Raw genomic sequence first — 27,765 nt, forward strand, 5'->3', positions numbered from 1 at the left:
CACTATCCCTTCTGGCTACCCCACCTCCCATAGCCTGCCCCTCTCCCTCTCACCCTCGCTTCAAACCCGCGGCTCCTTCCCACAGCTGTTCTGATCTCTAAAAAGATAAAGAGCTGCCAGAACAGAGCCATGTGCTGCAAAACTCCCAGCTAGGCTCTGCTGGACCTCCCCCATGGCAGCAGGAAGAGCTCAGAACCACTGCAGGAAGGAGCTGTGGGTTTGAAGCAGGGGGAGATGGGCAGGCCGCGGAAGGTGGGGGAGCCAGAAGGGATAGTGCTGACGGGAAGAGAGAGAAGAAAGAAGGATTTATGCTGGGGCACATGGGAAAGGGGAATATGAGGGAGGCACCTGATCTAGCAGCGTTTGTGGGGGACAATGTCCTCTTTTACCCCGCCAAACTATACTCATGAATAAGTGGAACAGGAATAGAGGGAAAGAGATGGGAAGCTGCAGGTAGACACAGTAAAAAAAAGAGGGAAGTTGAAGACTAGATAGTAAGAATGAATTAAATTTGGACAAAGATGCAGACATATTGAAGAAAGTTAAAAGGAGAAGAAGGAGAGAGAAAAATAACAAATGAAAGGAACTCCTGGCAAGAGAGTTGATCAAAAAAAGAGGAAAGCAGAAACCAGAGACTGGGACCAACAACATTAGAAAATGTAGATGGCCAGATAACAAAGGTAGAAAAATTAAAGTTCTGTTTAGTTTAGGATAAATTAATATGGTAGCCAAGGTACTGAAGATTAATATATATAAATAGAAAATGGAAATAAGATGATACGTCTTTATTGGACTAATTTAAATATATTTTTGACTAACTGTCGGAAACTAAAACCTCCTTTCTCAGGTCAGGACAAGATACTATAACAGCAGCTTACTGTCCTGACCTGAGAAAAGAGGCTTTGGCCTTTGAAAGCTAATTGAAAATATTTTAATTTAGTCCATTAATATGGTGTGGGTATCATCTTATTTTCCATTCTTTGTTTTATTCGTATTGATTGGAATATGCTATCTTTATATTTTGCACAATACAGAGGGACATCCCTCACTTGTTTTCTGGTGTTCACTGTATGTAGAGTCTGGCTTCTTAGGAGTTCAGTTTAATTTGTGTCTGCATATCTCTTAGTTTGTGGTTACTTAATCTATACTGGGTGAGATCTATTTAAAAAAACTTGGCTTGTTTAGTATTCCCTTATGCGCATTGACTGCAGTGTTTATTTCCTAGGTTGTGTGACTCATGGAAGATAGTGTTATTATGATACTAGTGGAACCTAGTCCGTTTCCTCAACAATGAAACGGGCCCTAGAATGGCTCTCTTGTAAGCGATTTTTTTGTCTCTCCCCTGCCCTCCCCTCATGTCCAGCGATTCTTCCCTTCCCTCCCCTCCATGTCCCGCGATTCTCCTCTTCCCTGCCCTCCCATCCATGTCCCGCGATTCTCTTCTCTCCTGTCCTCTCCTCCCGTCCCATCCATGTCCATCGATTCTGCTCTGCTCTCGATGTGCCGCGATTCTCTCTTCCTTTGTTCCTCATCGTTTTCTGACTGGCCTGGCTGGCTTTCCTTCCGTTGGTAACATCCTGACGTCAGCTCGCCTCCAGCATTCCCTTCCCTCTCATTGTTCCGCCCTCTGATGTCATTACGTTTTGACGCGAGGGTGGGGCAGTGAGGGGGAAGGGAACGCTGGAGGCTGGCTGACTGACATCATGAGATGTTACGAACCCAGGCAGCCAGAGAGCGATGGAACGTTGGAGTTGCAAATTATTATATAGGATGGTAGAATCGCTCTGTAAGTCTTGGGTGACATTTGTTGTGGTTTGTATTACTTCACAGTGTGCCTGATACTGGAATTTGGATTTAGATCACACCTTTCTCAGTAGTAGCTCAAGGCAAGTTACATTCAGGTACAGTAAGTATTTTCCTGTCCCTTGAGGGCTCACAATCTAACCCCCCCCCCCCTTTTTACAAAGTTGCACTAGCGGCTGCCAGTGCTGTAATGCCAACACAGCCCATTCAAAGAATGCCGTGTGACTTTGTAAAAGAAATGTAGAGTGATGCACATGGGGTGTAGAAACCCAAGAGAACTATATTTGTTATGGGGTGAGAGGTTGATAAGCACATACCAAAAACAGCTAATTGGATTTGATTATTTGCCTATCCAAATCTGACAATGTACCTATGGCAATGGAGAGTTATGTGACTTGTGCAGGATCTCAAGGCGCGGCAGTGGGATTTGAACCCTGGCCTTCCTGGTTCTCAACCTGCTGCTCTAACCATTAGGTACAGCTAATACAGATGCCAAACATTAGGAAGAGACAATATAGATAATATGTTGTTGTTATTATTATTATTATTTATTGCATTTGTATCCCACATTTTCCCACCTCTTTGCAGGCTCAATGTGGCTTACAACACATCATGAGTGATGGAAATAGAAAATAGACATTTAGTGTTATAGAAAGATCTTGGGCAAAAAGATAATGATAAAACATAATATATGAATAAACAAGCAGATATTGTTAGATAGTTCTGAATATATGTGGGGGGTTGTGTTAGCTCAACAGCAAACTAAAGACTAGCAGAGCTGAAGTCTGGTGGCCATTTGGCAATCTATCAAAAACGTAGATCCCTGGGCCAGGCAGGGACCCACCAACTGTATCTGAATTTATATCTCGCCTTAAACTCAAGATCTGGATAGGCAAATAATCAAATTCAATTAGATTTTTTTGGACTGTGCTCATCACCCCTAGCAAACATAGCTTTCTTGGGTTTCTACACCCCATGTGCATCACTCTACACTTCTTTGAATTCAATTCTAGATGCCAAATGTTAGATCTTCTCATTTATTTAGATCACTTCTCATGTGTCTACTCCCTCCAGGGTGTCCACTTGTTGGGTCAATTTAAATTAATTACTTTTAATCATTTCACTATTAAGTAACACTTTTTTCTTTGTTTAGTCAGTTTACTTTGGTTGCATATCCTTTATAAGTTTGTATTACATTTATCAATTTATATTTCTTGTTTTGCCTGCAATACTTACATGGTTTATATTGTATAGATTTTTCAGTTTATTGAATACATATATTTCAATGTGAATCTTAGGGCCTCATTTATCAAACTGCGCTATCGGTCCCCGGTACAGCAATGCTGTCAAGGCCCATTCACTTTGAATAGGCTTTGTCGGTATTGCCGCACAGTTTGATAAAAGAAGCCTTTAATTTTAAATGTTTTTATCATTATACTTATGAAATGGCATCAGTATTGTATCTAACATTTCAATCAGTGATGTGTGTGAGTGTGAGAGCCTAATTATTAGGAACTGTGCAATAACCCCAACCCCACTAGACACGCATTCCCCTGTTGAATATTCCTGGCTACGCCACTGGTATCTCCCCCTTCTCCACCCGAGCACCTGGGTTAGTGCATTCGTAGGTCACTGTACGCAGATCTGGGGTTTCCTTGCAGTCTGTATTCTGAAGCCATTCTTACTCAGCCATACAGACTCTTTCACTTCTTCCCAGATTAATGTTAGTGATTCAGACATGGTATTTATTGCTTCATTCTACTGAGGTATGTATAATGGTCTTTCAACATGTTAGCTGGGACTATAACAATCTTTCAACATGAACTGACCCATTCAAGGACATCTGACCTTCTCCATGGTAAAGTATAGCACATGAAGGCTTTACACTTAATTGAACCCTTGTAGAGGTGAAGCTTGAATGACTGTGACAATCAATGTCTCCAACTTTATGTCAAGCTGATCACAGTGTATAGCAGTATCTCCCTTTTCCAGGGTTGAATTAAGTTGAGACATGTCAAGTTTACATGCAAATTGAGCTTCTCGCTGAGGATTAAATCAAGTTAGCTATGCTGGAAGTGGTTTCTCGTCTTTGGTTTTCAGAAAGTCTTCCTGAGATGGTGAACACTCCGATGTTGCCTCTGCTGAGGATCCTGGGAAATTGAATGCACCATCTGGCGATAGTATAAAGCATGACACAGAGGAATATGAAAGCACCAATCACTGCTAGAGCCACCCCAACACTGAACATTGTATTTAGAGGCCTCGAGGAATTCACCTGTGGTGTAGAAATGGACATGGCAATCAAAACAATGCCGCAGGTGAAAATAATGATTGCACTTATGTACAGTACCACAGCATCTGAGAAGCCACCACTCTTGAGCAGGTCAATCTGTTCCTGGCTACGGATGCAGTTCATGTCCTGAATGGCTGAGCTGAGCAGTTGCTTCATGAGAATGAGGAGAGCTAAGATGCAGAGAATGGTGCCAATGGCCAAGCGCCACTCTCCAGAGCGACTGCTAGTGCTGTAGAGGAGAAGGATCCCTCCTACTCCACACATGAGGATCAGAACTATTGCCAGACTGTAGCATACCACAGACCTCTTGAAGTCTTGGGACCACCGCAGCTCAATGTGCTCCTCCAAAATATTCCTCTGGATGCGGTCTGGAATCCCAGAGGCCTGGGGAGGCGTCATTTCCTCCAGCTCTGGCATTGTGAGTTTCACTTACTGAGACTTATATTTGTAAAATCACATCAAGGAACAGGATAGGCATCTCTACTTGCAACTTTTCTGTATTCTGTGTTGACCTTGTGTTCCATTTCTAATATAAACTTATGAATAAGTTATCTCAGATCTGGGAAAATTTGGTACCCAAAAATGCAACAGGAGTATCTCTAACAAAATGGCCACAGTTCTTCTGTTTGACAAAGTAGAACTTTTGCATTCAGCATCCACAGCTCTCTAGTGGTTTCTTGAAGATTCGGGGTTTTAGCCCAGCACTTGGTCTGCAAGACACTTCTACCTCTGACCTGAAATTTGCAAAAGGTAGAAAGTGAGATTCATATAGTGCATTTCCTGAGAATAGGAATTAGAAAGCTTCTGAGGATGGCCTTCAAAGGTTGGAGTGGAGGAGTGGCCTAGTGGTTAGGGTGGTGGACTTTGGTCCTGGGGAACTGAGGAACTGAGTTCAATTCCCACTTCAGGCATAGGCAGCTCCTTGTGACTCTGGGCAAGTCACTTAACCCTCCAGTGCCCCATGTAAGCCGCATTGAGCCTGCCATGAGTGGGAAAGTGCGGGGTACAAATGTAACAAAAAAAATAGATGTGGGTTGGACAGAATGAGGCAACAGGAATCAGAGGGATCCTGGACATGGGTATTAGAGAACACTGGGGAACGGGAATCAGAGAGTTCTGGGGATGGGCTTCAGACAGTACCTAGAAAATGAATCTGTGGGTTTCTGAGGATGCATTTCAGAGAGAAAATGGGAAACGGAATCAGAGAGTTCCTAAGAATGGGAATTAGAGAGTAGCTGTGAAAGACAATAAGAGGTTTCTTGAGGATGGGCATTAGAGAGTACCTGGGAAAGGGAATCAGAAGTTTCTTGAGGATGGGCATTAGAAAGTATATGAACACACTGAAGACTCCATATTCTCTGTACAAGGTCCCCAGCTATGGAATTTACTACCTCAACATCTCCATACTCAAACATCTCTTGCCAAGTTCAAAACTGATCTGAAGGCATCGTTTTTTTCTGATGCCTTCAGCTGACAGACCTTCACACTTATGCCTAAATTTTGACAAACACATGGAATCTGGAAGACACTAGTATGCCTCTTTTGTATGTACCCATCCACCCCTTTCCTATCTATATTGTACTTCTATCCCTGTCACCTTGCTATCTGACTTGTGTTACATAGGATTCCTCCCCTCTTTTATTAGAATGTAAACTGCCTCAATGGGAGTACCCGGGAGGCAGGATAGAAAGTCTTAATGAACTTGAAAATTGAGTACCTGGAAAGGGCAATAAGAGGGTCCTTGAGGATGGGTATTAGAGAGTACCTGGAAAAGACAATAAGAGGGTACTTGAGGATGGGCATTAGAGAGTACCTGGAAAAAATATTAAGAAGGTCCTTTCAGGATGGGCTTTAGAGACTACCTGGACAAAGGGGAACCGGTTGATATTGTGTATCTGGATTTTCAAAAGGCTTTTGACAAGGTACCTCATGAAAGGCTACAGAGGAAATTGGAGGGTCATGGGATAGGAGGAAATGTCCTATTGTGGATTAAAAACTGGTTGAAGGATAGGAAACAGAGAGTGGGGTTAAATGGGCAGTATTCACAATGGAGAAGGGTAGTAGGTGGGGTTCCTCAGGGGTCTGTGCTAGGACCGCTGCTTTTTAATATATTTATAAATGATTTAGAGATGGGAGTAACTAGCGAGGTAATTAAATTTGCTGATGACACAAAGTTATTCAAAGTTGTTAAATCGCGACAGGATTGTGAAAATTACAAGAGGACCTTACGAGACTGGGCGGCTAAATGGCAGATGACGTTTAATGTGAGCAAGTGCAAGGTGATGCATGTGGGAAAAAAGAACCCGAATTATAGCTACGTCATGCAAGGTTCCACGTTAGGAGTTACGGACCAAGAAAGGGATCTGGGTGTCGTCGTCGATAATACACTGAAACCTTCTGCTCAGTGTGCTGCTGCAGCTAGGAAAGCGACTAGAATGTTGGGTATTATTAGGAAAGGTATGGAAAACAGGTGTGAGGATGTTATAATGCCGTTGTATCGCTCCATGGTGCGACCGCACCTTGAGTATTGTGTTCAATTCTGGTCGCCGCATCTCAAGAAAGATATAGTAGAATTGGAAAAGGTGCAGCGAAGGGTGACTAAAATGATAGCGGGGATGGGACAACTTCCCTATGAAGAAAGATTAAGGAGGTTAGGGCTATTCAGCTTGGAGAAGAGATGGCTGAGGGGAGACATGATAGAGGTATATAAAATAATGAGTGGAGTGGAACAGGTGGATGTGAAGCGTCTGTTCACGCTTTCCAAAAATACTAGGACTAGGGGACATGCGATGAAACTACAGTGTAGTAAATTTAAAACAAATCGGAGAAACTTTTTCTTCACCCAACGTATAATTAAACTCTGGAATTCGTTGCCGGAGAAAGTGGTTAAGGAGGTTAGCTTAGCAGAGTTTAAAAAGGGGTTGGACGGTTTCCTAAAGGACAAGTCCATAAACCGCTACTAAATGGACTTGGGAAAAATCCACAATTCCGGGAATAACATGTATAGAATGTTTGTACGTTGGGAAGCTTGCCAGGTGCCCTTGGCCTGGATTGGCTGCTGTCGTGGACAGGATGCTGGGCTCAATGGACCCTTGGTCTTTTCCCAGTATGGCATTACTTATGTACAATAAGAGGGTACTTGAGGATGGGCATTAGAGAGTACCTGGAAAAGAGAATAAGAGGGTACTTGAAGACAGGCATTAGAGAGTACCTGGAAAAGACAATGAGGGTACTTGAAGATGGGCATTAGAGAGTACGTGGGAAATGGAGTCAGAGAGCTCCATTTCTTGAGGTTGGATGTTAGAAAGTACCTGTGAAGGCAGTCAGAGAGCTCCTGGGATGCCTGCTGAAAGTACCTGGGAAGGGAATCAGAGTGTTTCTGGGGATGGGAAGTAGAGGGCTCTTGATGGGAATTAGAGAGCACCTGGGAAAACAGAAACAGACTTGTGGGTATTGGCACAGATAGCAACATGTAAAGTCAGAGAGTTCCAGGGAAGGGTGCTGGAAAGTACACGTGAAACAGAATCGGAGGATTCCTGGAGATGGGAATTATAGAGTACCTGGTAAGAGGAATCTGAGGGTTCATTATGATGGGTTTCAGAGAGAATCTCAGTATAAGAATTAGAAAGGGGACTCCTAAGGATAGGCATCAAAGAAGGTGAACGCATCACGTTCAAAATATGCTCCCTAGTCCACAAAATCATTCACGGAGATGCACCAGCCTACATGTCGGACCTGAAAGACTTACCACCCAGAAATGCCAAAAAAGCATCCCGCACATTCCTTAATCTGCACTTCCCTAACTGCAAAGGTCTAAAATACAAACGAATGCACGCATCAACCTTTACCTACTTGAGCACACAGTTATGGGACACATTGCCGCGCAACTTAAAAAAGATCTACGAACTAACGAACTTCCGCAAATGACTGAAGACCTATCTCTTCAACAAGGCATACCGCAAAGATCTACCAATGTGAATACACGCAACTCCTCCACATCTATTCAGAACTGTCTTACAATTTCTGCTCGTTATACTATTATCATGTTTTATCATTATCATGTTGCCCAAAATCCTTCTCTAACACTAAAAGTCTACTCTCTATATATGTTCACCATTCATGATGTATTGTAAGCCACATTGAGCCTGCAAAGAGGTGGAAAAATGTGAGATACAAATGCAATAAATAATAATAACTAAGAAAGGGAGTCAGAGTGTTCCTAGGGATGGGCATTAAGGAGTACTTGGGAATGGAAATTTAATTAGAGATGGTCATCAAATACTGTACCTGGAAAGGGAATCAAAGGCTTCCTGAGGAAGAACACTAAAGATTGTATATGGGAAAAGGAATCAGAGCATTATTGAGGATGAGCATTAGAGTACCTGTGACAGGGAATCAAAGAGTTCCTGGGGATGACTATTAGAAAGTACTTGTGAAAAGGGATCAGAGGTTTCTTGAGGATGAACACTAAAGACTATGTGGGAAATGGAATCAGAGGGTTACTGAGGATGGGTATTAGAGAGTACCTGGGAAAGGGAATTAGAGAGTTTTTGGGAATGAGCATTAGAGAGTACCTGGAAAAGGAAATCAGAGGGCTCCTGGAGATAGGTATTAAAGAGTGCATCTGGGAAAGAGAATCAGATGGTTTCCAGAGCTGGAAATTAGAGAGTAACTGGAAAGAGGAATCAGAGAGCTTCTGGCAGCGAGTGCAGGAGAGTTCCTGGGAAAGGGAATCAGAGGGCTCCTGAGGATGAGCATTAAAGAGTACCTGGGAAATAGAATCAGAGGATTCCTGAGGATGGGCATTACAGAGTAGCTGGGAAATTGAATTAGAGGATTCTTGAGGATGGACATCAGAGAGTACCTAGGAAAGGGCATCAGAGATAGGCATTAGAAAGTACCTGGGAAAGGGAATCATAGGCTTCCTGGAGATGGGCATTAGAGAGTACCTGGGAAAGAGAATCAGAGGTTTGCTGGAGATGGCCATAAGAGAGTACCTGGGAAAGGGAATCAGAGGATTTGTGGAGATGGGTATTAGAGAGTACCTGGGAAAGAGAATCAGAGGATTGCTGGAGATGGGCAGGGCCGGTCCAATCCAGTAAGCGAGGTAAGCATGGCAGGAGGGCGCTGACCTCTGGAGGGCGCCACCATGCCATGTTTACCCTAGCGCTTACCTCAGCTCCCGGACCCCAACAGCAGCCCTGCCTTCGGTTTCCTGCTCCAGTACCTGTGCCGCCCTGGGGCATTTAAATCTTGTATTTAAATTTACCTCCGACGTCACAGCAGCTGCACAGTGTCAGTGAAAGCGCTGCTGCCTGACGTCTCTAGCTTTCCCTTCGCTCGTTCGTTCCCTCTCAGTGTCCCGCCCTTGCAAGGAAATGACATCAGAAGAAGGCGGGACTCTGAGGGAATGAACGAGTGAAGGGAAGGCTGGGAGACGTCGGCAGCAGCGCTTTCACTGATGCTGCGCAGCTGCTGCGACATCGGAGGTAAATTTAAACACAAGATTTAAACCAGAGAAGAGGGAGGGCAGGTGGACATAGGAGCGGGAGGGCAGGGGAGAGAGGAGCATTGATCGATGGACATGGATGGGAGGATAGGGCCCAGGGAGAGGAGAAATTGCTGGACATGGAGGGGAGAGGAGGGAGGAGAATTGCTGGATATGGATGGATGGAGGAGGGAAGGGGAAAGAGGAGCATCGATGGACAAGGATGGACATGGATGGGAGGACAGGGCCCAGGGAGAGAGGAGAAATTGCTGGACATGGAGGGGAAGGAGGAGAATTGCTGGATATGGATGGATGGAGGAGGGAAGGGGAGAGAGGAGCATCGATGGACCAAGATGGACATGGATGGGAGGGCATGGCCCAGGGAGAGAGGAGAATTGCTGGACATGGAGGGGAGGGCAGGGGAGAGAGAGGAGAATTGCTGGATATGGATGGTTGGAGGGGGGAAGCCGGGGAGAGGAGAATTGCTGGATATGGATAGATAGATGGATGGAGGGCAGGGGAGTTGCTGGACATGGGTGGATGGAGGGGAGGGCAGGGAGAGAATTGTTGGACATGGATGGATGGATGGAGAGGAGGGAAGGGAAGACAGGTGTAATATTTTCAATGATGCCATGGCTAGTAAAAGGGGTGTGACTACTGTATGGGGCGGAGCCATAATGATCCCGCCCCTGGATGGGTAAGGGCGCTGACTAATAGGCTGCAGGAGGGCACCAGAAACCCTAGGACCAGCCCTGGAGATGGGTAGTAGAGTGTACCTGGGAAAAGGAATCAGAGGATTGCTGGAGATGGGCATTAGAGAGTACCTGGGAAAGGGAATAAGAAGATTCTTGAGGATGGACATTGGAGAGTACCTGGGAAATGGAATCAGAAGATTCTTGAGGATGGACATTAGAGAGTACCTGGTAAATGGAATCAGAGGATTCCTGAGGATGGGCATTACAGAGTATCTGAGAAATGGAATCAGAGGATTCTTGAGGATGGACATTAGAGAGTACCTGAGAAAGGGAATCAGGGGGTTCCTGAGGATGGGCATTAGAGAGTACCTGGGAAAGGGAATCAGAGGGTTCCTGAGGATGAGGATTAGAGAGTACCTGAGAAAGGGAATCAGAGGGTTGCTAGAGATGGGCATTAGAGAGTACCTGGGACAGAAAATCAGAGTGTACCTGAGGATGGGCATTAGAGAGTATCTGGGAAACGGAATCAGAGGATTGCTGGAGATCAGCATAAGAGAGTACCTGAGAAAGGGAATCAGGGGGTTCCTGAGGATGGGCATTAGAGAGTACCTGGGAAAGGGAATCAGAGGGTTCCTGAGGATGAGGATTAGAGAGTACCTGAGAAAGAGAATCAAAGGGTTGCTAGAGATGGGCATTGGAGAATACCTGGGAAAGGGAATCAGAGTGTACCTGAGGATGGGCATTAGAGAGTACCTGGGGAAGAGAATCAGAGGATTCCTGAGGATGGCCATTAGAGAGTATCTGGGAAAGGGAATCAGAGGATTCTTGAGGATGGACATTAGAGAGTACCTAGGAAAGGGCATCAGAGATGGGCATTAGAAAGTACCTGGGAAAGAGAATCATAGGCTTGCTGGAGATGGGCATTAGAGAGTGCCTGGGAAAGGGAATCAGAGGGTTCCTGGGAATGAGCATTAGAGAGTGTTACAGTTGTGGCTGTGCCCTTATGTCCAGACGTACTGTTTCTCTGTATCTCTAGCTCTGTGACCTCCCCAGCCTGCCTTTTTCCCTATTGTTGTTCTTCCTGTAAGCCAAGCCTCGCTTTGGTCTCCCTGCTTCTGCTTTATTTCCTACTTGTGACATCATCAGCCTACTCCTTTATAAGGACATAGGGAGCTTTCTTGCGTGGCCTTTGCAACAGGTCTATTTTCCTTTTCTTGTTGTACTGTTGTGTGATTCTGAGGGAACTGGTCTCCTTGTTATGCTGTACCTTTGGACAAAGCCTTGAGCCCTGTGTGATTGGTTTTGGTTTGAATCTGTATGGATTACTTTCCTGTTAGGTTTGCTCTCAAGCAAAGCCCTCTTCTGTTTGTCTGTGTGTGTTGTTCTGCTTTAAACCTGTGTGGATTACTAGTCTGTTAACTTTGCTCCCAAGCAAAGCCCTGTTCTGTGTGTGTGTGGTTCTGATTTGAACCTGAATAGATTCCTTTCTTGTTATCTAGACTCTCCAGCATAAGCCTGTTCTGTTTCCTTGTGTGGTTTCCCTTGTTACCTTTCACTGTTCAGAGAGCCGGTTGTTGCCAGACCAGCTGCTTTCCTTGATTACCTTGCTCCCGTGCAGCTGGATGTGTTCTGTCTCTGCCTGCCTTTCCTTTCCCTACCTAGATATGTGTGCAGGCTGAATTCTGGTAAGAACATTGTTGTTTTTCCCTTTGCTTGCTTTAAACCTTTGACTGCAGTGTAAGCCCTGCTTATTTCTGATGTGTTTTAGAAGCAGCATAGGCGGTCGGTGGCCCAACTGTTTGGGGAGGCTAAAGGGGGCGGGGTTGGAGCAGGGTTGGAGGCGGGTTGGGGTGGAGCTTAAATCCATAATTGGCTGATAACACACACAAAAAAATAAATAAAAATAAGTCACAATTAATACCTTTTATTAAGTACATAAGTACATAAGTAGTGCCATACTGGGAAAGACCAAAGGTCCATCTAGCCCAGCATCCTGTCACCGACAGTGGCCAATCCAGGTCAAGGGCACCTGGCACGCTCCCCAAACGTAAAAACATTCCAGACAAGTTATACCTAAAAATGCGGAATTTTTCCAAGTCCATTTAATAGCGGTCTATGGACTTGTCCTTTAGGAATCTATCTAACCCCTTTTTAAACTCCGTCAAGCTAACCGCCCGTACCACGTTCTCCGGCAACGAATTCCAGAGTCTAATTACACGTTGGGTGAAGAAAAATTTCTCCGATTCGTTTTAAATTTACCACACTGTAGCTTCAACTCATGCCCTCTAGTCCTAGTATTTTTGGATAGCGTGAACAGTCGCTTCACATCCACCCGATCCATTCCACTCATTATTTTATACACTTCTATCATATCTCCCCTCAGCCGTCTCTTCTCCAAGCTGAAAAGCCCTAGCCTTCTCAGCCTCTCTTCATAGGAAAGTCATCCCATCCCCACTATCATTTTCGTCGCCCTTCGCTGTACCTTTTCCAATTCTACTATATCTTTTTTGAGATACGGAGACCAGTACTGAACACAATACTCCAGGTGCGGTCGCACCATGGAGCGATACAACGGCATTATAACATCCGCACACCTGGACTCCATACCCTTCCTAATAACACCCAACATTCTATTCGCTTTCCTAGCCGCAGCAGCACACTGAGCAGAAGGTTTCAGCGTATCATCGACGACGACACCCAGATCCCTTTCTTGATCCGTAACTCCTAACGCGGAACCTTGCAAGACGTAGCTATAATTCGGGTTCCTCTTACCCACATGCATCACTTTGCACTTGTCAACATTGAACTTCATCTGCCACTTGCACGCCCATTCTCCCAGTCTCGCAAGGTCCTCCTGTAATCGTTCACATTCCTCCTGCGACTTGACGACCCTGAATAATTTTGTGTCATCGGCGAATTTAATTACCTCACTAGTTATTCCCATCTCTAGGTCATTTATAAATACATTAAAAAGCAACGGACCCAGCACAGACCCCTGCGGGACCCCACTAACTACCCTCCTCCACTGAGAATACTGGCCACGCAATCCTACTCTCTGCTTCCTATCTTTCAACCAGTTCTTAATCCATAATAATACCCTACCTCCGATTCCATGGCTCTGCAATTTCTTCAGGAGTCTTTCGTGCGGCACTTTGTCAAACGCCTTCTGAAAATCCAGATATACAATATCAACCGGCTCCCCATTGTCCACATGTTTGCTTACCCCCTCAAAAAAATGCATTAGATTGGTGAGGCAAGACTTCCCTTCACTAAATCCGTGCTGACTTTGTCTCATCAGTCCATGTTTTTGTATATGCGCTGCAATTTTATTCTTAATAATAGCCTCCACCATCTTGCCCGGCACCGACGTCAGACTCACCGGTCTATAATTTCCCGGATCTCCTCTGGAACCCTTCTTAAAAATCGGAGTAACATTGGCTACCCTCCAGTCTTCCGGTACTACACTCGATTTTAGGGACAGATTGCATATTTCTAACAGTATCATATGTCAAAGAATAAAGTGGTTGCTCAAAGCATATACTAACCACAATCGCTCAACTGCAAAACACTATGCACAACTTTTCCTTCTTCCCCCCTTTCCCTTAACTGGTAAATCTCTCTAACCTCCATTCATCTTCTATCTCTTCACCTTGCTACCTATCATTCTCTCCCTCTTTCTGTCTCTTCTTTCCTATCTCTCTCAATCTCTTGTCCAGTCTACTTTATATCTTTTTGCACTCTGTAAGTCTCTCCTCTTTCATACCTCCTGCTGTGTTTCATATCTCTCCTCTGTTCAGGACTTGGAGCAGTGAATAGCCCTAGTCCTTATTTGCCTGTCACATTCTCTGATTAGTGGCACTCTGCGTGAGAGGGGACTTGTCTCTCTGCCTTACCTCTGGGTAAACTTGTACCAGATGCTCCCTTGCTGCTGCCTCCTGCCTTCTTCTGCTCTCATAATCCAGCCTGCAGGCATCCTGAAGAACTATATTCCCTAGCAATAAGGAAATCACAGGGTAGCCATGGCAACAAGCTCACACCCGCCTTTCCACTTCATGCCCATGCTGAGTGGTCAGCTACAGTCTAGTGGTAGCTGGGGCAGCCAATCTGTGATGAGAAGCCAATCCTGGAAGCCAGACTTGCGGCTGGTTGTTATTGTAGATACGTGTCTGCGTCTCTCCTACAAGGGGAAGTAGTTAGTGTCAGTGTGGGGTTAAGCTGCAGCCGGATGCTGAGACGGGGAGGTTATGCCAAGAGAAGCCGGCATTGCAAGGAGCAGCAGGCTCCAGCCTTCCCTCGCATGGTGCCCTCGCAGAAACAGGAAATATCAGAAGAGGGCGGAGCCATGCGAGGGAAGGCTGGAGCCTGCGGCGCCGCCCGCTCCAGGAAAATTACAATATTTTAAGGTAGGGCGAGGGCAGGAAGGGAATGAGGGCTATCGGGCAGCTGAGGGGCGGGCAGACGCGAGATGATTGACGACGGGGGGAGCGGGGGAGCGGGAGATCGGGGGGGCTGGAAGAAGGCAGGAAATGGCAGCTGAGGGCAGACGGGGAAGGCTGCAGCTTGCGGGGTGGGGGCAGCGGTTGGGCTGGGGAGGCTTAGCCTCCCCAAGCCTCTTATACCGGGCGCCTATGAGAAGCAGCCCTTCCCTTTAGCCTGATTTAACTCTTTGTCTGCTGTGTCTGTCTCCTGAGTCTTGTGAGCATTCCTCCTTATCTGATTTCTGTATGTAAAGGCAGCTTTCCCTTTGTCTCTAGTGTCTGTTATTTGACTCTGTGGCCCAGCTTTGTGTATTTTTATGAGTGGCTTCGCTTTACCCTTGAGTTCTGTATGGTACAGCCTAGAGTGTTCCTATGAGTGGCTTCCCTTTTCCCTTGAATGCTGTGTGGCACAGCCTAGTGTATTCCTATGATTGACTTCCCTTTTCCATTGAGTGTCTGGTGGCACACCCTTGAGTATTCCTTTGAGTGGCTTCCCTCTTCCCTGAGTGCTGTATGGTACAGCTTAGACTGTTCCTTCATGATTGGCTTTCCTTATCCTTGAGTTCTGTATGGCATAGTCATGAGTGTTCCTTTGTGTGGCCTTGTCTTGAGTTTTTTCTTGTGTGCTTTCTGTCTGAGCGGTCTCTCTGTGTGGCACGAGTGGGCCATTTCTTCCATTTACCTGTGTCTACTAGCACAGTCCTGTGCATCCTCTTTGTTTGATTCTGTTTGAGTGGGTGGTTCTTCTGTTTACTGTGACTACTAGCTTAGCCTCGAGCTGCCTCTCTGTATAGCACGAGTGGACAGCTCTTCCGTTTAGCTGGGACTACTAGCTCATCCTTGAGCTACCTGTCTGTGAGATGTCTGTTTGACTTGGTTAGGACTATTCATTTAAAGGTGGGGTTCTAAGCCCAGTCCTGTGCTGCCTTCCTGTGTAATTTTCTTATCTTTTACTTGTGGTTTCTACCATGTGAGTCTAAGTGGGGTTGTCTTTTCCCCTTCAGTTTCTTTGTGCCTGTGTGTAAGGTCTTTTGACCCCTTGTTTGTGGCTCAGTTTAGTGCAGTGTGTGTGCGCACTCCTCGAGAAGTACTTGCTCAAGATATTGCATTCTGTTTCTTTCCCCTTCCCTCTGGTATGATTCGGTTCCAGTTCGGCCATCAGGCCCGTATGCTTGGACTCTGTACAAGTGGGTTCCAGATTCGCTTTGCGGCCTGCCTGAGTGGTCTATCTCCCTTTTCAAGTGGTGCTTGTTGCTTGTCTTGAGTGCAGCAGACAAGCCTCCAAAGAGGACTTGTCTGCTGCAGCCTGGCTGCAGCCCAAGGGCTCACCATCCCGGGTTCTGTGACAGAGAGTACCTAGGAAATGGAATCAGAGGATTGCTGGAGATGGGCATTAGTGAGTACCCAAGAAAGGGAATCAGAGGATTGCTGGAGATGGGCATTAGAGAGTACCTGAAAAAGGGAATCAGAGGGTTCCTGAGGATGAGCATTAGAGGGTACCTTGGAATGGAATCAGAGAATTGCAGGAGAAGGGCACTTTAGAGAGTACCTGGGAAAGAGAAGCAGAGAATTGCTGTATATGGGTATTAGAGAGTACCTGGGAATGGGAATCAGAGGATTGCTGGAGATGGGCATTAGAGAGTACCTGAGAAAGAGGATTCCTCAGGGAGAACATTACAGAGTACCAGGGAAAGGCAATCAGAGGTTTTCTGAGGATGAGCATTACAGAGTACCAAGGAAAGGGAATCAGAGGATTGCTGGAGATGAGCATTAGAGAGTACCTGGGAAAGAGAATCAGAGGATTACTGGAGATGGGTATTACCTGGGAAAGAGAATCAGAGGATTGCTGCAGATGGGCATTGCAGAGTACCTGGGAAACAGAACTAGATGGTTCCTGAGGATGAGCATTAGAGTGTACCTGGGAAAGGGAATCAGAGGATTGCTGAAGATGGGCATTGGAGAGTACCTGGGAAAGAGAATCAGAAGATTGCTGGAGATGGGCATTAGAGAGTACCTGGGAATTAGAGGATTTCTGGAGATGGGCATTAGAGAGTACCTGGGAATTAGAGGATTTCTGGAGATGGGCATTAGAGAGTACCTGGGAAAGAGAATCAGAGGATTGCTGGAGATGGGTAGTAGAGTGTACGTGGGAAAAGGAATCAGAGGATTGCTGGAGATGGGCATTAGAGAATACCTGGAAAAGGGAATAGGGAATCAGAAGGTTGCTGGAGATTGGTATAAGAGAGTACCTGCTAAATTGAATCTGAGGATTCCTGAGGATGGGCATTATAGAGTACCTGGGAAATGGAATCAGAGGATTCCTGAGGATTGGCATTAAAGAATATCTGGAAAAAGGAATCAGAGGATTGCTGGATATGGGCATTATAGAGTACCTGGGAAAGGGAATCAGAGGATTGCTGGGGATCAGCATTAGAGAGTACCTGGGAAGGAGAATCAGAGGATTGTTGGATATGGGTATTAGAGAGTACCTTAGAAAGGGAATCAGAGATTTGCTGGAGATAGGCATTAGAGAGTACCTGATAAAGAGAATCAGGGGATTGCTGGACATGGGCATTAGAGAGTACCTGGGAGAGGGAATCAGAGGATTGTTGGAGATGAGCATTAGAGAATACCTGGGAAAGGGAATCAGATGGTTCCCAAGGATGAGCATTAGAGTGTACCTGGGAAATGGAATCAGAGGATTCCTGAGGATTGGCATTACTACTACTACTACTTATCATTTCTAAAGCGCTACTAGACATACGCAGCATTAAAGCATATCTGGAAAAATGAATCACAGGATTGCTGGATATGGGCATTAGAGAGCACCTGGGAAAGGGAATCAGAGGATTGCTGGAGATCAGCATTAGAGAGTACCTGGGAAAGAGAGGATTCCAGAGGATAGGCATAAGATATTACCTGGGAAATGGAATCGGAGGGTTCCTGAGGATGAGCATTTGAGAGTACCTGAGAAAGAGAATCAGAGGATTGCTGGAAATGGGTATTAGAGTGTACCTGGGAAATGGAATCAGAGGATTGCTAGAGATGGGCATTATAGTACCAGGAAAAGGGAATCAGAGGATTGCTAGAGATGGGCATTAGAGTACCAGGAAAAGGGAATCAGAGGATTCCTGAGGATGGGCATTAAAAAATATCTGGAAAAGGGAATCAGACGATTCCTGAGGATGGGCATTAGAAAGTACTGGGGAAAAGGAATCAGAGGATTCCTGAGGATTGGCATTGAAGAATATCTGGAAAAAGAATCACAGGATTGCTGGAGATAGGCATTAGAGAGTACCTGAGAAAAGTAATCAGAGGATTGCTAGAGATGAGCATTAGAGAGTACCTGGGAAGGAGAATCAGAGGATTGATGGATATGGGTATTAGAGAGTACCTGGGAAAGAGAATCAGAGGATTGATGGATATGGGTATTAGAGAGTACCTTGGAAAGAGAATCAGAGGATTGTTGGATATGGGTATTAGAGAGTACCTGGGAAAGGGAATCAGAGGATTGTTGGATATGGGCATTAGAGAGTACCTGGGAAAGGGAATCAGAGGATTGCTGGACATAGGCATTACAGAGTACCTGAGAAAGAGAATCAGAGGATTGATGGATATGGGTATTAGAGAGTACCTGGGAAAGAGGATTGATGGATATGGGTATTAGAGAGTACCTGGGAAAGGGAATCAGGGGATTGCTGGAGATGGGTATTAGAGAGTACCTGGGAAAGAGGATTGTTGGATATGGGTATTAGAGAGTACCTGGGAAAGGGAATCAGAGGATTGTTGGATATGGGTATTAGAGAGAACCTGGGAAAGGGAATCAGGGGATTGCTGGAGATGGGTATTAGAGAGTACCTGGGAAAGAGGATTGTTGGATATGGGTATTAGAGAGTACCTGGGAAAGGGAATCAGAGGATTGATGGATATGGGTATTAGAGAGTACCTGGGAAAGGGAATCAGGGGATTGCTGGAGATGGGTATTAGAGAGTACCTGGGAAAGAGGATTGTTGGATATGGGTATTAGAGAGTACCTGGGAAAGGGAATCAGAGGATTGATGGATATGGGTATTACAGAGTAGCTGAGAAAGAGAATCAGGGGATTGCTGGAGATGGGTATTAGAGAGTACCTGGGAAAGAGGATTGTTGGATATGGGTATTAGAGAGTACCTGGGAAAGGGAATCAGAGGATTGTTGGATATGAGCATTAGAGAGTACCTGGGAAAGGGAATCAGAGGATTGCTGGAGATAGGCATTACAGAGTAGCTGAGAAAGAGAATCAGGGGATTGCTGGAGATGGGTATTAGAGAGTACCTGGGAAGAGGAATCAGAAGATGCCTGGGTGTGCTGTCTTCCTTCTCTGTGCCAAGGATGTGAATGCTGCTGGTAGCTGAGACATAAGCCAGAGTCAATGAACAATCTCTAGTCACAACCAGCTGCATATGCTTTCTCTGAGTCACTCTGAGCTCTGTCTCTTGTCACCAAGTGCCTCAGCTGCCTGGTTTCAAAAGAGATTTAACCCTTTAAATGATCCCCCTCTCTTCAGCCAACAAATGCTTGAAAGGCAAAAAAAGGGATTGATGTTCAAATGTGATACAAAAAAAAAAGAAAAAAAGCAAATCCTGAGCTACAGAATAATGTGTTTCTATCCTGGCAAATGTCTGAGGGAAGAATAAGCAGTAAAAACATTTATGTTGAGATAAAATAAGTTGTAATATTAGGTAATTATCACAAAAAATATAAAAATCGTATAATCAAGATAAAATTATTACCTATAATTCCTATACAGACCAGAAAACAAATGCCAGAGCAGAAAATCAGCAAAACAGATAATAAAAATAATTTATCTGAGCTGAACAGCCTTCGCAAACATTCAGGCTGAAAGGATACAGTAACATAGTAGATGACGGCAGAAAAAGACCTGCACGGTCCATCCAGTCTGCCCAACAAGATAACTCACATGTGCTACTTTTTGTGTTTACCTTACCTTGATTTGTACCTGTCCTGTTCAGGGCAGTAATCACATCTGATATGTCAGAATTCAAGAAAATCCTGAATCGAATGTATTTTACATAAGGAATGTTCAGATCCTTATTCAAAAGGATTAGGGGGTATAATTGACTTTCACCCCAATAAATCTGCCCCTTTAAATATTCACCCAATTCCTTATTCAGAAATGTTTAGTGACAAAACTACTCAGACAAATAGGGGGATCTGGCTGAAAGAGCACAAAATTATCCAGATATTCAGGTGAAAAAATAGCCAGATAATTTACCTGCTTGTCAGCCAGGGCCAGATTTAAGACTTTGGTACCGATAGGCAAGATCGAACAGTAGATCCAGAAATCACTGGGAGACTTAGAGCTTCCCCCATCTGAAAACAAAAAAAGAGACATGTTAATTCTGCTCAACAGTTCGAAAGAGAATGAGGAGTCTGGAATACCAATACAAAATACAAGCAAGCACCCCAAAATTACTGAACATAAGAATAGCCATACTGGGTCAGAACAATGGTCCATCTAGCTCAGTATCCTGCTTCCAGCAGTGGCCAATCCAAGTCACAAGTACCTGATAGAAACCCAATTAGCAGCAATATTCCCTGCTACCAATCCTGGAGCAAGCAGTTGCTTCCCCATGTCCGTTCTCAATAGCAGACTATGGACTTTTCCTCCAGGAACTTGCTCAAACCTTTTTTAAACCCAGATACACTTAACCGTTGTTACTACATCTTCTGGCAGTGAGTTCCACAGCTTAACTATTCTTTGAATGAAAAAATATTTCCTCCTATTTGTTTTCAAACTATTTCCATATCATTTTATTGAGTGTCTTTATACTTTTTGAAAGAGTGAAAAATCGATTCATTTCTACTTGTTCTACACCACTAAGGATTTTGTAGACCTCAATCATATCCCCCCTCAACTGTCTCTTGTCCAAGCTGAAGAACCCTAAATTTTATGGACTGATTGCTTGGATGTCTGTTTGTTGTCCATCTGTGCCTTGATTTATTGACTGCTTTCTTGATTTTGTTGACTGGCATTCATTTCCTATATTTAAACTTTATATTTATTGTACACCGTTTTGATTTGTTTCAACAAGAAATGGTATATTAAACCTAATTCCGTTATATCTTTTTTGAGATACGGCGACCAGAATTGAACCCCATACAAATGCAACAGCAACAGGCATCGTGTCGCATCTTGAACTAGAGAGTTGCACAGGGACAGAAATCTTACCCATCCCCGTCCGTCCCTGCTGGAATCTTACCCGTCCCCACCCGTTCCCACTGGAATCTTACCCACCCGTCCCCGCAAAAGTTTAACCCATCCCAACCCGCCCCACCCGTCCCCGCAAGAATTTAACCCATCCCCACCCATCCCTGTAAGAATTTAATGGTACATAAAAGAAAATTCCAGTCAGCTCTCTGTCTCTCTCTGGATTTAAGCCACAGCACTGTAGGAAAGGAAGGAATGGAAGCTGAAACTTGGAACACTGGTGTGCACATGTAAGATTTGTCTCTGATTTACTAGCACTGTGTGCTGAGAGGTCGCCACATGCACACGCCAGTAGGTTAGGTGACATATGATGCTCTTACCTGTGTCAGAGCTGAGGTCTGCTGATCAGCCCGGGAGCAAAGAGGATTAATTGTAACATAGTAAATGACAGCAAATAAAGACTTGAATGGTCCATCCAGTCTGCCCAATAGTCACACTCATTATCCATTCATGATTAAATCAACGAGTGTGATATTATATACTGATTATGGTCTTTGGTGGTTCTGGAACATAGACCATAGAAGTCTATCTGGCCCTATCCCTATGTTCCAACTGTTGGAGCTGCCGTTGAAGCCCACTCCAGTCTATTTGGATTCTCATTTGTGAGACACAGACCATAAAAGTCTGTCCAGCACTGTCCTCATGTCCCAGCCACTGAGGTTGCTGTCTAAGCCCTTTCCAGCCCATCCTAAACCAGATTGCCATATATGAGAAACAGTTCATCATCCACACACATGCAGCCATTTAAGGTTAGGTGTTTTATAACTTCCATTTTCTAATTAGAGATCCTCTCTGTTCATCCCATGCCTTTTTGAATTCTGTTATCATTTGTGTCTCTACCACTTCATTAATGGAAGACTTTCCACATTTGAGCTGTTAAAGCGAGGAGAAGGAGACAGCACTCAAAGAACTTGGTACTCAGTAGATGAGAGGCTAGTGCAGGTACAGCTTACACTTTCACGGGAACCCCGCAGAACTACTTCCATCCCCACGGGAACTCCGCAGGAACTGCCTCTGTCCCCACGGGAACCCCGCAGAACTGCTTACGTCCCCAAGGGAATCTCGCGGGTTTCCCGTGAACCCCGTTCCTGTGCAGGTCTCTATCTTGAACAAATTAGAAAAGACATTTTTAGAGTTACACATGGGAGTCCTTGTGAAACGGGACAGTAACTCCCATTTCTTGCAGCAGTTACTCTAAAAATGTCTTTTCTAATTTGTTCAAGATGCTGCACGATGTCTGTTGCTGTTGCATTTGTATGTTGTTTAATTGTTCCAATTTTTAATAAAGATATTTCAGCACAAAAAAGGCAGAGGACGAATACAGAGAATAGTAACAGAGAAAATGAGGGCAGATAAAGACCTGTATGGTCCATCCCTACATAGCAAAAGGATGGGATAAAAGCAAGACTTCAATGAGTTTCACACTTCCAGAAAGGTAAAGGGGGCAGAGAGTATAACCCGAATAAGGGCAGGGGTAAGCAACCTAGTCAGGTTTTCAGGATTTCCCCAACGAAAATGCAAAAGATCGTAAGCAATGGAGGCAGTGCTTACAAATAGATCTCATGCATATTCATTGGGGAAATCCTGAAAACCCAGCTAGGTTGCGGCTCTTGACGACCGAGGTTGCCTACCCCTGCTCTTATATCGGGTTATTATACCATCTGCTCTTTGCCCACCCCTGGAATAGAGGGATGTGACCCGCATGGAACAGCAGGTTCAACTCCAGCCAATACTGGTCTTTTTCTGCTGTCCTTTACTACTACTATTTAACATTTCTAGAGCGCTACAAAGTGTACGCAGCGCTGTACAAACACAGAAGAAAGACAGTCCCTGCTCAAAGAGCTTACAATCTAATAGACAAAAAGTAAAGCATTTAAATTTAAAATATTTAAGCAGTCAAGCACAAGAGAACAGTCACAGAAGGACAGAAGATGTTGAAGGGTGGTCAGTGTGATTAGGTGTAACTCTGGTTGGAGTAGTGGGAGAAGGTGATAGAAGAATAGAAATGGGTGAGGTAAAGTAATGAGTGGGTTGATAGGGAGGTTATATAAGACATGTCACTAGGGGTGGGTGGGTAGAGGGGTAGGGTGGGTGGAAGCAGGAGAAGGTATTCTCTGCAGCCTATCTGTGAGATGGAAAATGCTCTCTGAAGCTGCTGCTATAAGTTGTTAGTTTTCTCTCCCTGAAAGAGATCCAAGCCACACCCACGAAGTTCAAACTGTCAGTGGGGGAGGGTGAGGGGAGGAAATGGCAGTGCTTGATGAAAAAGAGAGCTCAGTTTGATAGGAGATATACTATAGGATGTCATTCTGAGGCCAGGCTAAGTCTAAAGCAGGAGAAGGTATTCTCTGCAGCCTATCTGTGAGATGGAAAATGCTCTCTGAAGCTGCTGCTATAAGTTGTTAGTTTTCTCTCCCTGAAAGAGATCCAAGCCACACCCACGAAGTTCAAACTGTCAGTGGGGAGGGTGAGGGGAGGAAATGGCAGTGCTTGATGAAAAAGAGAGCTCAGTTTGATAGGAGATATACTATAGGATGTCATTCTGAGGCCAGGCTAAGTCTAAAGCAGGAGAAGGTATTCTCTGCAGCCTATCTGTGAGATGGAAAATGCTCTCTGAAGCTGCTGCTATAAGTTGTTAGTTTTCTCTCCCTGAAAGAGATCCAAGCCACACCCACGAAGTTCAAACTGTCAGTGGGGAGGGTGAGGGGAGGAAATGGCAGTGCTTGATGAAAAAGAGAGCTCAGTTTGATAGGAGATATACTATAGGATGTCATTCTGAGGCCAGGCTAAGTCTAAAGCAGGAGAAGGTATTCTCTGCAGCCTATCTGTGAGATGGAAAATGCTCTCTGAAGCTGCTGCTATAAGTTGTTAGTTTTCTCTCCCTGAAAGAGATCCAAGCCACACCCACGAAGTTCAAACTGTCAGTGGGGAGGGTGAGGGGAGGAAATGGCAGTGCTTGATGAAAAAGAGAGCTCAGTTTGATAGGAGATATACTATAGGATGTCATTCTGAGGCCAGGCTAAGTCTAAAGCAGGAGAAGGTATTCTCTGCAGCCTATCTGTGAGATGGAAAATGCTCTCTGAAGCTGCTGCTATAAGTTGTTAGTTTTCTCTCCCTGAAAGAGATCCAAGCCACACCCACGAAGTTCAAACTGTCAGTGGGGAGGGTGAGGGGAGGAAATGGCAGTGCTTGATGAAAAAGAGAGCTCAGTTTGATAGGAGATATACTATAGGATGTCATTCTGAGGCCAGGCTAAGTCTAAAGCAGGAGAAGGTATTCTCTGCAGCCTATCTGTGAGATGGAAAATGCTCTCTGAAGCTGCTGCTATAAGTTGTTAGTTTTCTCTCCCTGAAAGAGATCCAAGCCACACCCACGAAGTTCAAACTGTCAGTGGGGAGGGTGAGGGGAGGAAATGGCAGTGCTTGATGAAAAAGAGAGCTCAGTTTGATAGGAGATATACTATAGGATGTCATTCTGAGGCCAGGCTAAGTCTAAAGCAGGAGAAGGTATTCTCTGCAGCCTATCTGTGAGATGGAAAATGCTCTCTGAAGCTGCTGCTATAAGTTGTTAGTTTTCTCTCCCTGAAAGAGATCCAAGCCACACCCACGAAGTTCAAACTGTCAGTGGGGAGGGTGAGGGGAGGAAATGGCAGTGCTTGATGAAAAAGAGAGCTCAGTTTGATAGGAGATATACTATAGGATGTCATTCTGAGGCCAGGCTAAGTCTAAAGCAGGAGAAGGTATTCTCTGCAGCCTATCTGTGAGATGGAAAATGCTCTCTGAAGCTGCTGCTATAAGTTGTTAGTTTTCTCTCCCTGAAAGAGATCCAAGCCACACCCACGAAGTTCAAAGGGGAGGAAATGGCAGTGCTTGATGAAAAAGAGAGCTCAGTTTGATAGGAGATATACTATAGGATGTCATTCTGAGGCCAGGCTAAGTCTAAAGCAGGAGAAGGTATTCTCTGCAGCCTATCTGTGAGATGGAAAATGCTCTCTGAAGCTGCTGCTATAAGTTGTTAGTTTTCTCTCCCTGAAAGAGATCCAAGCCACACCCACGAAGTTCAAACTGTCAGCAGTGTTGCCAGGTGGGCGGTTTTACCGCCCAATTGGGCGGTTTTCCGCGACCCGCCGCGGGAAATTTTTGCCCGCGGCGGGTTGCGGTTTTTTGGGCTGGTTTTTGTGCTTCGGGCGGTTTTTTTTGGCCGCGGGGGGGCGGGGTTAATGACGTTTTTGGGTGGGGTTAATGACGTTTTGGGCGGGGTTAGTGACGTGGGAGGCGGGCCGATGGCGTGGGAGGCGGGGCCGATGACGGGGAGGCGGGGCCGATGACGTGAGAGGCGGGGCCGATGACGGGGAGGCGGGGCCGGTGACGTGGGAGGCGGGGCCGGTGACGGCGGGGGCGGGGTTGATGACGGCGGGGGCGGGGGTGATGACGCGGGGGCGGGGGTGTCAGGGGCGGGGTTTGTGTTTGGGCGGTTTTTGGGCTGTTTTTTGGGCTCCAGTGGGCTGGAAAAAAATTTTCCACCTGGCAACCCTGACTGTCAGTGGGGAGGGTGAGGGGAGGAAATGGCAGTGCTTGATGAAAAAGAGAGCTCAGTTTGATAGGAGATATACTATAGGATGTCATTCTGAGGCCAGGCTAAGTCTAAAGCAGGAGAAGGTATTCTCTGCAGCCTATCTGTGAAATGGAAAATGCTCTCTGAAGCTGCTGCTATAAGTTGTTAGTTTTCTCTCCCTGAAAGAGATCCAAGCCACACCCACGAAGTTCAAAGGGGAGGAAATGGCAGTGCTTGATGAAAAAGAGAGCTCAGTTTGATAGGAGATATACTATAGGATGTCATTCTGAGGCCAGGCTAAGTCTAAAGCAGGAGAAGGTATTCTCTGCAGCCTATCTGTGAGATGGAAAATGCTCTCTGAAGCTGCTGCTATAAGTTGTTAGTTTTCTCTCCCTGAAAGAGATCCAAGCCACACCCACGAAGTTCAAACTGTCAGTGGGGAGGGTGAGGGGAGGAAATGGCAGTGCTTGATGAAAAAGAGAGCTCAGTTTGATAGGAGATATACTATAGGATGTCATTCTGAGGCCAGGCTAAGTCTAAAGCAGGAGAAGGTATTCTCTGCAGCCTATCTGTGAGATGGAAAATGCTCTCTGAAGCTGCTGCTATAAGTTGTTAGTTTTCTCTCCCTGAAAGAGATCCAAGCCACACCCACGAAGTTCAAACTGTCAGTGGGGAGGGTGAGGGGAGGAAATGGCAGTGCTTGATGAAAAAGAGAGCTCAGTTTGATAGGAGATATACTATAGGATGTCATTCTGAGGCCAGGCTAAGTCTAAAGCAGGAGAAGGTATTCTCTGCAGCCTATCTGTGAGATGGAAAATGCTCTCTGAAGCTGCTGCTATAAGTTGTTAGTTTTCTCTCCCTGAAAGAGATCCAAGCCACACCCACGAAGTTCAAACTGTCAGTGGGGAGGGTGAGGGGAGGAAATGGCAGTGCTTGATGAAAAAGAGAGCTCAGTTTGATAGGAGATATACTATAGGATGTCATTCTGAGGCCAGGCTAAGTCTAAAGCAGGAGAAGGTATTCTCTGCAGCCTATCTGTGAGATGGAAAATGCTCAGGGTTGCCAGGTGGAAAATTTTTTTCCAGCCCGATCGAGCCCAAAAAACAGCCCAAAACCCGCCCAAACACAAACCCCGCCCATGACACCCCCACCCCCGCGTCATCACCCCCGCCCCCGCCGTCATCAACCCCGCCCCCGCCCCCGCCGTCACCGGCCCCGCCTCCCACGTCACCGGCCCCGCCTCCCCATCATCGGCCCCGCCTCCCACGTCATCGGCCCCGCCTCCCACGTCATCGGCCCCGCCTCCCACGTCACTAACCCCGCCCAAAACGTCACTAACCCCGCCCCCCCACGGCCGAAAAAAACCGCACTGAAGGCCAAAAACAGCCCAAAAAACCGCAACCCGCCGCGGGCAAAAATTTCCCGCGGCGGGTCGCGGAAAACCGCCCAATTGGGCGGTAAAACCGCCCACCTGGCAACACTGAAAATGCTCTCTGAAGCTGCTGCTATAAGTTGTTAGTTTTCTCTCCCTGAAAGAGATCCAAGCCACACCCACGAAGTTCAAAGGGGAGGAAATGGCAGTGCTTGATGAAAAAGAGAGCTCAGTTTGATAGGAGATATACTATAGGATGTCATTCTGAGGCCAGGCTAAGTCTAAAGCAGGAGAAGGTATTCTCTGCAGCCTATCTGTGAGATGGAAAATGCTCTCTGAAGCTGCTGCTATAAGTTGTTAGTTTTCTCTCCCTGAAAGAGATCCAAGCCACACCCACGAAGTTCAAACTGTCAGTGGGGAGGGTGAGGGGAGGAAATGGCAGTGCTTGATGAAAAAGAGAGCTCAGTTTGATAGGAGATATACTATAGGTTGTCATTCTGAGGCCAGGCTAAGTCTAAAGCAGGAGAAGGTATTCTCTGCAGCCTATCTGTGAGATGGAAAATGCTCTCTGAAGCAGGGTTGCCAGGTAGAAATTTTTTTTCCAGCCCAATCCGGGCCTGAAACCAGCCCAAAACCCGCCCAAACACAAACCCCGCCCCTGACACCCCCACCCCCGCGTCACCGGCCCCGCCCCCGCCGTCACCGGCCCCGCCTCCCACGTCATCGGGCCCGCCTCCCCGTCATCAGCCCCGCCTCCCACGTCATCGGGCCCGCCTCCCCGTCATCAGCCCCGCCTCCCCGTCATCGGCCC

General features: G+C 45.9%; 1 protein-coding gene across 3 annotated transcripts in view; it reads right to left on the reverse strand.

Moving 5' to 3' along the window:
- Positions 1 to 2,677: 2,677 nt before the first annotated feature.
- TMEM125 (transmembrane protein 125) overlaps positions 2,678 to 27,765 on the reverse strand; it is a 73,501-nt gene continuing 48,413 nt past the window's right edge. For 2 of the 3 annotated variants that reach the window (XM_030206209.1, XM_030206210.1), the window contains exons 3-5: positions 20,033 to 20,130; positions 19,072 to 19,147; positions 2,678 to 4,830 (exon numbers count right to left, since the gene is read on the reverse strand). In XM_030206209.1, coding sequence (XP_030062069.1) covers positions 3,854 to 4,513 — 660 coding nt within the window. In that variant the 5' untranslated portion in view covers positions 4,514 to 4,830; positions 19,072 to 19,147; positions 20,033 to 20,130 and the 3' untranslated portion in view covers positions 2,678 to 3,853. The remainder of the gene's footprint in view (positions 4,831 to 19,071; positions 19,148 to 20,032; positions 20,131 to 27,765) is intronic. The other variant, XM_030206211.1, reaches the window with a different exon arrangement.

This window comes from Microcaecilia unicolor, chromosome 6 (assembly GCF_901765095.1).
Source record: "Microcaecilia unicolor chromosome 6, aMicUni1.1, whole genome shotgun sequence".
Taxonomy (NCBI): domain Eukaryota; kingdom Metazoa; phylum Chordata; class Amphibia; order Gymnophiona; family Siphonopidae; genus Microcaecilia; species Microcaecilia unicolor.